The sequence below is a fragment of the Polyodon spathula genome, chromosome 14, assembly GCF_017654505.1.
Source record: "Polyodon spathula isolate WHYD16114869_AA chromosome 14, ASM1765450v1, whole genome shotgun sequence".
Lineage (NCBI taxonomy): Eukaryota > Metazoa > Chordata > Actinopteri > Acipenseriformes > Polyodontidae > Polyodon > Polyodon spathula.
In genome coordinates this window covers 30420949-30433319 of record NC_054547.1, presented here as the reverse complement: position 1 = coordinate 30433319, position 12371 = coordinate 30420949, and the positions used below count along the sequence as shown (strand labels likewise).

At 34.1% G+C, this 12371-nt stretch overlaps 1 protein-coding gene across 1 annotated transcript in view; it reads right to left on the bottom strand.

Annotated features, from left to right (window-relative positions):
* Positions 1-8681, bottom strand: part of LOC121326588 (spermatogenesis-associated protein 16-like) — a 34989-nt gene extending 26308 nt beyond the window's left edge. Inside the window, exons 1-3 of the mRNA XM_041269921.1 lie at positions 8088-8681; positions 4656-4801; positions 789-878 (exon numbers count right to left, since the gene is read on the bottom strand). Coding sequence (XP_041125855.1) covers positions 789-878; positions 4656-4801; positions 8088-8681 — 830 coding nt within the window. The remainder of the gene's footprint in view (positions 1-788; positions 879-4655; positions 4802-8087) is intronic.
* Between the last annotated feature and the right edge of the window lie 3690 nt (positions 8682-12371).

Genomic DNA, 12371 nt, shown 5'->3' with positions numbered 1-12371 from the left:
TGGTGTTTAGATGTCAGGGTCTTCAGTGGCCATTACTGGACCAGGCATTTGCTTTAACCAAACATTAACTGTAAACAGTTCTACTTATATCAAATCATTCTGTACTGTTTACTACAGTATGTACATCTTAGTGTGCAATACCAGCACTGCTTGGTAAAAATAATGACTGTTAAATATCCCTGAGGACCAGTATTGAACTACATTGTTAATTTAATTTATACATCATATGGAAAGCAGAGTCTATCACTTTTAAAGGCGCTTTTACATGATAAATACATAATCATATACAGCAATTAAAACAGGAATGCATTGCATATTAACACAGATGGAGCAGAGAGCTTTAATTGGAAAAAACTATTTCTTATCTCATAAAAGGGAAGTAATATGGCAACATAATTATGAAGCTAATTATTCTATAGACCAGAGACTTACTTCCAGTGCCCTTCTCTTATTCTTCTTTACATTTGCATTGAATCTGGTAAAATGTTCTACATGTCAGCCTATTTTTTTACACTATATAAAAGAATATGGAAAAAACATTTCTTCTCAACTTTTTTTTTTTTTTATTCAGTATTGCAATGGCAATAAAGGCAACCTGGAGCAGGTATTTTTTGGAATTAGTCAATATATAACAGGCCATACTTTCAGCACAGTGCAGTTAGTTTGTACAGGGTTACCTCGTTCTTCATCTTCAATGGACTTTTAGCTGTCAAGTGAATCATTATCTCCTATAAGACTTACCAGTACATTAATAAAAAAAGAAATTTAAAAAAAGAGTCATTTCCTACCTTCCAGCCTCAGAGTAACGTGCCAATAATCTGAACACTGTTGCCTGACGAAGGTGATGCTGGTAATCGACTGGATTTAGGTGTATGCTCCTGTAACAAAGAACATTTGGAATGCATAATGCTGACATTATAATGAGCCTACATATAAGATGCTTAATGATACACGGGGCGATAGAAATGCTACAGAATAACTGCGTATTTAAGTTCATTTATTTAATTCACACCTGAATCAATATGTTTGAATGTTTACTTGTCTCTTGCAATTGTAATACATTATGTTGTAAGTAATACGTGTTTAATTTGTAACATCTGAATGAAAAAGAATGGATCTATCCTGGTGAAACAAAGTTTTGGAGTTTGGACTAATTAAAATGGTTGAACCAAATATTTCAGTAAAAAAAAATATGTCACCCTTTCATACACAAAATACAAGGATCAGTTTAAAGAGTAAGTAGCAGGCCTCTGAAAAACATAGCATTCCACGCCCCCACATGGTGCTACAACTGTTTAAATAACGTACTGTAATTTATCTGCTCATTGTTAACATCCTGACAACCTTTTACACTTACAACTTTAAAGTCTGCTTCAAAGCTCTTTTCAAAATGCCCGCTCTAGTGCACTGGTGTTTGAGATCTGTCCTCTAAATCACTGCAAGAAGAGCAATAAAAAAACAACAACAAAAAAAAAAAAACAAACATAACAAGCGCTCTGGCTTTTCTGTTCCGTAACACTTCATGGATCATTATTGCTGTGATCTGTTTGACAATGTGGGCAATACTTCTTACACCACCATCAGTGCACTAGAGCGACCATTTGGAAAAGAGGGTTTGAAACAAAGTTTAGAGCTTAAAGTGTAAAAAGTTGTCAGATGTTAACGAAAATAAAAATTACAGGTACGTTATTTAAACAATGGTATCAACACATGGAGATGTATAGCTCTATGTTTTTCAGAACCTCACTACTTACTCTTTAAGATCAATATGTCTTGGAGTGGTCCAGGAGAATGATAGAATCCTGTACACATTTTGCTGTTCTTGGCTCAACTATTTCATTTTGGCAATCATGACATATATTCTGTGGTAAATAAAATGGGAAGACAGGAACCATGCCAGACTGATTGAGGTTATGACTTGAAAGGTGTCTCCATACCCTAAACTCCTCAAATTACAAATTATATTGCACAAGACAGGAAGGAAAAGTGAAGGAGAAGCCTATCTCAACTTCCGTGAAGGAATTAGAGGCGGTTATCACACTGAGTAATGCCCAATTTCACTACCTTGTACACTGATCATATTGAATCCTGCCTTTGTCTACGGTGGCCCTGTACCTAGCCCTGCATTGGCAACATTTTCCCATTAGGGGACAGCTAATGCTACATATGCAGAATCATATTGAGTGGATGAAGGAGTCAAATCCTGTTTTAACCTCAACTGACTTCAATAATACACCTATTTTAGATATTTTTTATGTATGCTTGCAGTTGTAGATTTTAAAAAGGAACCGAGTACACAGATCTTAAATGTTAATAATTCAACATCATGATTTGTCCACTGTGCTATAGGTGATAGAGGAAGGCTTTTGGCTGGTAAATATCTGTCTTTTGACGCTGCCTCAAAAGGAAACACATCTGATTCTTATTTACAATTGTTATGAAAGGTCATTTTATCTTGAGATTAACAAGCATTGATATTTAAAGAAAGTTTGGGGGTTTTATGCAGAAAAATGAACACGTAATAAATTGTTTCCCGACTAAGGTCATAAAACTGAATATTGATGGACCTCCTATTTCATTTTAATGGAAACAATTAACTCAATGGGAGTAGAGTCTTCAGGAGGTCTAAATAATTATACTCATTAATCCACCAGCTATTACTAATGGCAAACATTTAACTAAACATATACTTTGGAGCATAGTATTTAAAAAAAAAAAAATAGACAGAACGATGGTAATCATAGATAGTTGTGTGGGGTCCTTGCGTGGTTTATCATTTACATTCTTCAAATTATCATTTGTGCCACTTTCTCTCATAAAAAAAACTTTGGAAAAAGTCAAATAAAAATAGCAGTTTCATTTTATGTTATGTACAGTATTTATTAATATGAGCAATCAGGGATGAGAAAGGAGGCACTTATCCCTGAAGTTTTGTTAATTAGTATGTCCAACCTGTATGTAATGAAAACTAAAGTAATTATAAATCATCGTCACTCAGTATTCCTCAATATAAACTAATAAAATGTTAATGTCAATTACTCAGTCATTTTTCTTTTAAAAAAAAGCAAAATAAAGGTGTTTCACTAATATTTCAAGCTGGTATCTGACAGCATCTGTTAAAAAATAATACATTGGTTGTCCCTTATCTTTCTCCCCTCAGGTCTAATGAAAAATGCACCACATCGATATTCTTTCAAAAAAAATAAATAGAAAATGGGGACAATTATAAGTAAAATGTATTTATTCGTTTTATAATTCTTTACAGAGCTGAGGGGGTTTGAAAAAAAGACCAATAGAATTTGCTAGAACAGTTCTACAATCTTAATACAGTATGCATCTGAATTTATATATGAAATTATAACATACACCTTATCCTGTAAACAGTTGTCATGTTGCGCATGGAACTGACGACACAATAAAAAAATACACTTTTTATGTTCAATAGTCGTTCCTGAGTACAATATCTGTTTTGTGATTTAAAATATAAGTTAATTCATAGTATGTAGTCTCTTTTTATAAGAGCTAGCTCAGGTTCTCTTTGTGATCATCAAACTGCAATAAGAGACACCCAAAATAATGTATTTACTTATAAGTACAAAACAGATCACCATTTCATTTTCGTATATTTTGTTGTATCCAACTACAGAAGCCACCAAATATACAACAAAACTCATGTCAGAGCTGCCATTTACACAACAAATTAACAAGTATTGTGAGGCATGGCCCATTTACACATGAGCGAGGTACATATGGCAGGTGTTTCTATTGTTTTGACCAACCCCTGTGTAACAGCCTTTTAAGCTCTCTAAGGTTTTGGCATGTTTGTTTCCTTCCCTGTTTAATTAAGAATTCTCCTGCAGCAATTTATCTTTTGACATTAAGTATTAAAGTATTGATGTCCACCGATAATTAAAGGCCAGTATGAAGGACAGTCAGTAAATAGAACACCCCCAAGGAATATCTGCCATCATTTCAACACATATAAAGCAAAATCTCTATACCAATTCTTACACATTCACTGTGTTAATTATAAGGACCTCATTAACTTGAAGAGAAGCTATCCATTAGTGCTGGCACTTTTTTTTTCACTGCTACATTTTTTTGTGTGAAGATGGAAATTAATATCCAACAATAATTGCATTACCAGCCTGGCAACGAATCTTGCAAACACTAATTTACGCTATCCCCCCTACCTATTCTACATCTACCTAGGTTCAACTGTGCACAGAAGTTCTGTTCAGCTGTTTGACTGGATGACAATCAATTTGGATGACAACCCAATGTCAGCAAGGAGCTTCACAGAAGAAAACTGCTGTACAAACAAAATGACTTGTTTTTTGTATACTGTTAACTTGAATAATGTTTAGAAGAGGTATTCAATCACTGCTAGGAGATTACCCCTCCCCCACCACTGTATGAGTCCCCTCTCCCTCCCTCTCTATCTATATATGGTTTTAATAATGTATTTATTTGTAGCTTAGCATGCCATTACAGTAATACTACAGTGGGTGTTGCATAATTGATTCGATATTGTACAGTATCTTCAACTGCTGTGCTCAACTATCTAGCTTTTGTACCCACTGTATTATTGACAAGGAGTTCCGTTTAGGTATAGAAACTTAACCAAGCTTTTTTATATACCTAACCATCCTTACCTGTGGGAATGATTAAGAGCTAAGTCAGGTCTTTTCATTCGCAAGAAGCAGATGACAAGTTTAGATTCAATGAAGCTGGCAACCTTGGAGATGTCTTCATAGTCTGCCTCAAAGGGGGTTTCCACAACCAGGCCTTTAGAGCAGAGCTGTATCAGAGGAGCAGAATATCACAATTCAGCAGTGAGGTTAACAGGAGCCCCAAATGCAGAATGCTATTCAATTGTGTGTTAACTTATGTAAACAGAACTGGGGGGGAACTGTTTTTTAGATTATTGGTTGCAGCCCAGTGATTTATTGTCAACGGTCTACGAAACAAACAAACTTTAAATAATAACTGTTCAGCTAGCGCTAGTATTCTTTCTCATTTAAATTATGCAACCATCTCTATTGATCCTTGAAGTTTTTCTTCTCTATTTTTACAACGATAGACAACGATAAATGAATCAACGATAGACAATGATAAATGAATCAACAGCCTGCCAACATCAACATAATCAATATTATAATCACCACTGTTGACCTTTTAAGTATTTTTTAATAAACTCCACATTTTAGATCTCCACCAAATTCCAATTAAAAAAGGAACAGAGCAAGACACCACTTATAAATACATAATTGTAGATTAACAACAAAGCAAAAAACTGCAATGAGAATGGTAAAGGCCATTTTACAAAGGGTACAAGAACATTAGCATATCTAAGGAGGATTAAAAATTTTTTTTTAATAAATATCCGTTTTGAATCCTGACACTAGTATATGTAATATACCTGTGTAAAGAATTAACAAGATTTCAATTAATACATATTGGGGGTCATGAATCAAGTGTTTGTGACGGCATTAAGGCCATAGTGCAGTTTACCCTTCCTTAAAATTGCCCTGTATGTATCATGGCACTTTTGGCAAGTTAAGTCCGTGTTAGCACTGCCAAAATGCGCTCCGGTGCTCATTAGCCATGTACTTTAAAGTGTGTCAAGCCTTAAATATATGCATGGGAAAATTGTAGGTGGCGCTCATTTGTAAATTAAGTCTGCGGTATAAAAGAAGGTTTACGAAGGGCAGAAGACCTGCACCGGCTCTAAAAGGGTCCTCAAATAAGTCAGATTTCAAATTGGCCTTATTTGGGCGCAAAGAAAGTCAGAAAGCAGCCAATAGGAAAGAGCATTATGGCAGCAGTCATAACATATTTCTTACAATGGAGAGTGCAGGCTCCTAACCTTTCTGAACAACCCAGGAACAAAGGACGAGTACTAAGAAGATGGGAGAGTATTTAGGGTCCGCATTATACTTTTTGATCTCCCTGATGATGAAGTTATAGCTCGATACCGGCTATTTCATTATGTATTTCATTATGTATAGTTGGCTTTATCCGTCATATAATAACACTATAAAGTCAAGACACTTAGTCAATAGGTCATTTCTGCCTCTCCATATGAGATACCCGGGCTTTAGTGGGTTAAAACCTGTACATTTTATTTAAAAGAAAGGTTAGCCCATTTTGAACATTCATTTCTGCCTTTCCAAATGACCTACCTTTTGTTCAATTGAGGTAGCCCATTTTGGGGGGGGGGGGGGGGGGGGGGGGTGGGAGGGGGGGGGAGGGTGCGCTATTTTTAATATTAGTCTGTTAATCTGTGCCAACGGTAGCCTATTTTGAGCACCGCCGCAGAGCATTTAAGCATTTAAATGTAGCAGCTTACTCATTAATTTTGGGCCAGTTAATACATTCAGGATGGAGTAAAATTTGTGCCATGGCAGAGCAGTACTTTAGACTCAGCCAGTCTAGAGCTGCGTCAGTCGATCTTGAATCATGACCACCATTACCTTCTTCACAATTATAAAACACGAATGAACATCTATTTGTGTTAGTAACAGAAAATGTACGCATAAGCGTGATATGCAACATGCAAATAGCATATAAAATACACTATAAATTACTGAATAAAACAAACTGACTGAACCATGAACACAATCCTAGGTGTTACAGTTAGCGGGCAGGGGATGGGTGATATTAATGCTTGATACGTGATAATTTGGAAGAAGGTTCATTTCATGGTGACACTCTGGAATGGTATTAAAGTTTGCAGTTAATGTCTGAAGGAATGAGCATGGTTTATCTAATGCACATTTTACCATATGTGTTGATCTTTTTTAGGCATTCAATAACCATGTCAGACTTGTGTGATTGTCACATGCTAGCTCTACATGATTAAAGTGATCCTGACAAGAACTGACCTATTGCTGTAATGCCCTCGGAAGCCTGGAGTCAGGGGGAACATAAGTTATTTGCTTAACTATAAGTCGAGAAATTTAAACCCAAAATACAGTCCTGAAATTGGGGGGGCGGGTCGACTAATACACAAGCAAACATATGAACTGATCTATAATTTATAGTAAAAGCCTATATTTACTGACTGCAGTAACCGGAGGCAGCATGAATACTATGGAAGGGCATCATCATCATCAGAAGAAGAAGAAGAAGAAGAAGAAGAAGAAGAAGAAGAAGAAGAAGAAACCTTTTTTATTGCATGACCCTGCAGCACAGTGCTTCTGTGGGAAACAGAAGTACCTCCACTGTTGTGGGCAAATCCTTGCTGCCCTCATTAAAAGAGCAAATGCTTCTAATTTCTCTTAAATCAAAACGCAAACATCTGAAGATCTGCCAAAAATCATTCTGTAACATTGTCTATATATAAAAAAATGAATCCCACGTTTTGTTCACATCCAGAAGCTGTCACGTAAAACATAGATGCAGTTTTATTGAATTACAGCCAGACCACCCCCTTGAAATACATACTTCTGTATGGGCTAGGAAGCAAGTGGGGGTGGGGCTTGTATACTAAAATAATACTATTGTACGCTATACAAAAAAACATGTACTGTATTGTAATAGGCGTCAAAATGATGCGTTTGGCAGTTCTAAGCAGAAGTGCTTACAGAATTGTTATTTTTGCAAATCTGATGCTCAAACGCCATCAGGATATCTAACACATATATTTAGGAAGAAAAAAAAAACTTTTACTCTAGAAAATACGGTGTATGTGTTATTCATCATTATTACAAGACTCTCGTAGGCCTGTTCATGGTTTAAGAATTAGTATGATGAGAACCTATCCAATAGTGCGGGCACTTTTTTACACAACATTTTTCTGTGAAGGTGGAAAATAATTTGTATTAAATCTGAATATTAAATAAATTAGACTTGCCTCTACAGATACTGCTGTATAACTACAAAGTCTGACCTGCGTAATTCTGACAACAGTAAAGCATTTAAAACTTGGCTACCATTAAATGCCACAGGAGTGCTTATAATTTAAAAGAAAAGGACGTAATGACAAAACAGAAATTAACAAATCCATTATTTAAATAAAAGAGAAGAAATACCATTTCTTTAGAAAAACAATTTTGGATTAATTTGATATAAACAACAAGTACCTCAAGTGCTCTTGTGAACCGATTTGCTGCTATTACATATTTCTTCTGCTTGTAGTATGAGCTGGCATCCTGTAAGGCTACTTGAAGCCATTTGTTAATCTGAGGCAGAAGACTGAGATTAGATCTACGCGGAGAATCTATTTCAGCAGTTTGATCCACTAATTGTGAATCTGATGAGGTTCGAGACTTCATGAACTGCAGTGCAATGTTCTGCTCATCTTCATAGACTAACTTCATTTCTACATCCACCAGACCTCTAAGAGGAATGCGAGGCAGGGCAGGCAGGACGGGTTGATCTGATGATACATTCCTTGCTTCTTTTTTCACTAGTGATCTGTCTTCACACTCCTGCTTTCTTTCGCCCAACTTTCTTTTCTTGGGTTTCACACACCTGCTCCGTTTTGTTCTCTTGTTTAAGTTGTTAATTTCTTCTTGAAGCAGCACTTCATTGCCTGCTGCAGGACATTCCACATGAGCTATTGCTGCTTCATTTTTCACTGCACGACCTTCGCTTGTTTTAGGTCTTGTGTCCACTGAAGGTTTACTTGACTTCTTATCACTACAGTCAGATTCTCTTTCAGATGAAGAAGCCATAGATACACTTACAGTTCCTATAAAAAATGAGAATTTAAATTAATGTTAGAAAATACCCTACTTTGTAAAGTATTCAAATACATGTGATCATGTGAGCTATATAAGTCAAGTTGTGTGCAACTGTTCAGCAACAATCATGGGAAAGCACATGGACCATGAAAGTAGGTACCGGGACAACTGACTCATTCCTTAGTAGTTATTGCATGTCTAATAACTCATGAAAGAACTTTAGTTATTATATGAATGAGAAGACAATGTATAAAAATTAAAGTATGTATCTCTGAATCAACTCGCCCTAATTTGTAATAGTATGATTTGTCCACTCATTCGATTGTGTTGAATAATTAGAGAAGAATAAATAAATGATCATCAGGCTGGCCAAACCTTATGAGTGAAATAAATATTCTGTTTAGATAAGAAATACAAAGCATGGAACATAGTTAATCTGCTGTTTGATTTGAACGAATGCAGACAGACTAAAAAAAGAAAAAAAACAATTGCTCTGTAGCGTTGAATACAAAAGTTTTTCAACTCTAGAACCCTCATCACTTCAAGATTAAAGCATTTTATTGGTTTACACTTTAACATGGTTTAAGATAACAAAATAGCAGAAGTGTCTTGTCTAAAGTGTCAGGCTGTATATAAACCATGCTTCTACTGGGGTTTTTGAAATTCTTTAAAAAAAAAAAACACCAAAAGAACAAGCAAATGTAAAATGGACAAGATTTATATCTAAGGACTGGCTAGACAATTTAAATGACTATATGACCTAAATTAGTTTTAGAAAGGGTTAACTTGTTTACATTACTTATAGTTCGTATTTTTAATGTTTTTTGGCAAACAATTTTAAGTTACAACAGAACAAAAATGAAGGAAAACCAAAACTATCTCAGTAATATAACATTTTGTACTACTGTTTGTTTACTATAAAAATCATATATATATATATATATATATATATATATATATATATATATATATATATATATTATATATATATATATATATATATATATATATAATATATATATATATATATATATATAATATATATATATATATATATATATATATATATATATATATACACACACACACACAAGCAAAGAATTATTATTCTCAATTTTAAATGCTAGCGCTTTCGTGGAGCAGAGCGTTAAGTCATTTAAATTAGCTCAGTGTGCTTTCTGAGAGGCTCACTTAACGCACCCTATAAGTCCTTCATCGGCTGAATACAACCCCCCCCCCCCAAAAAAACAGTACTTCAAGAAGTTGATAAAAAACAAACAAGTAGTCTTTTAAACAAAATTCTAGATTGTTGGTGATGTTAATGATCTCAGATGGCTCCAAAGTGCCTAGTTTGAGAGTTCAACTATTTTACTATTTTTTTTTTTTTTTTTTTTTTTTTTTTTTTTTACTGAAGAAATCTATTTTGCACTGTCAAATTGCCTCGCAATATAGAAGAAATGTACTGGCACTATTTTTACTTCAGGGACTCTGAAATAGAGGTCAAATTCACCAAAATGGCCAGGTCTTAAAATAATAACAAAGACAACTGCGTTTGATAAATTCCAGCTCATTTTGCAGACTTCAGGACACATCACTGTGTCATGTATTAGCCTAAATCCCCCCCCCCCCCCCACCCACAGCCCCCCCCCCCCCCCCCCAAAAAAAAACAAAACAAAACAAAAAAAAAAAACAACACAAAACAAAAAACGAAATAAACAAATACATAAATAAAAATAATAAATAAATAAAACGTTATGGTAGGTGCTATGTCTTACCTGGAAAATTAACATTTCACAACGAAACTTTGTTTCCCCTCGATGTTCATTTCTTCTCTCGTCGCCGTTTGTATTTGAAACATAACATTCCAAGCAGTTACTGACGTTGTTAGAACAGTCCATCTAATACCAAAATAATAATAATAATAATAATAATAATAATAATAATACCTTGCAAGTTGTAAATTGTAAATGAAAAGTAAACAAACAAGTTATTTTTAAAGGTAAGCAGTAACGTTGACATGGCTACTAGTAAGGAAGCGTGTGTTCCTACTGTGAAAACGAACCCTGGGAAATCAACTTGATGGAAATAATAAAGTATACTTGTAGAAATATTTTTCTACAACTCTAAAAAAAAATGTAAAAAAAAAAAAAAAAAAAAAATAGCCTTTTGTTTTACACAACAGGCAAACAAATGAATGAATACATAAACAAATATATAAATGCAACACATAAAATGTTGTAAAAAGAGTTCGTGGTAATGCATAGGTGCGCAAAGAATTAAGCAAATCAGGTGAATAGGTACTTATATATATATATATATATATATATATATATATATATATATATATATATATATATATATATATATATATATAGTATATATATAGATGCAGTTTAGAGTAGGGGTAGGGTTAGATGCTCAGTTGAACCGACAGCTTTTTGCCATCTTTATAAATCGCAAGGTAAGCACTGACATGAGTTTTCGGCAACAGCTTGACAACAGGTATACGATATACAAGAGAACAAAACGAAGAAATAAAAACCTGACATTTGTGTCCAATGCAGGTATTTAACATTCTGAACCACTCAACATAAATTATTTTCTTGTAAAATCTAGTGAGGATATTAGACGCATGCACGACAGTGCTGCACCTGGAACTCAATAACTTTTGCCCCTTGCCAGCTCTGTCCAAATGCATACAATAGAAGCTTATCTGACAGTGTAGGCTCTTCACTAATTATAATAGCAGCTATGTCCATTACAGCTTTTGTTTTTCACAATGTTATATAAACTTTAGCCAAATGGCGATATAATGCACTTTCTCTCAACCTTAATATTAATGTATATTAGTACAGATGTACTTAAAAAAAAAAAAAAAAACCTAATAATTTATAAAATTCTGATTGCTGATTTACAATAGCTTATCAAAAGAAAAAGGAAAAAAAAAATTGCTATATAAAAAACAGAAGAATTGTGATGACATGATGTTTTGAGCACAAACCTAAAGAGTGTGATAAGAGTTTTATGTTTGTTTTGATTTTTAAATACAGTTGTGCAACTAAAAAAGCATGCAACCCCCAAAACAAACGTCTTTTATCAGCCTGATATTAGCTTTTTACTAATCTTATCATAATATATGACACTTAGAAATGAAAAACTTAAAGACTGCATAGTCGTTTGGAAGGCCACAGCCTATCTAATCTAATAGTTAGTTAAAGACAAGTATAAAGTGGAATAATACAACTAACAGAATACATTTGGAATTAGAAGCTATTTACCCTTTATTTACTTCTCTATCTTCAAGGCTCTTTTAACATGGTTACCATGACAATGCCATTTATTTTCTCAAGGACTTGTAACAATACATAAATAAATAAACAAATAAATAAATATCATGATCTATGTTCCCAAACAAAAATGAGTTTAAAAGGAAGTACTTATTCTTTGTACAAAACCTGGCCTGCTGGAATTCCCATTTTTTCATCTTAGAAAGTAATTTCTAATCAAATTATAAAGCAATGTGATTCCTCATTCCTGTGAAACAGTGTTATAAAAGAAGATGTGGGTTACGTTCATCTTAAGTACACTGCTGAATGCTAATGATAAAAGGCTTTATCTTTTTAAGTGGTACACGTGTGGATAATTGTAAGAAATATTAAACCTCCTAATTTATTTTGGCAG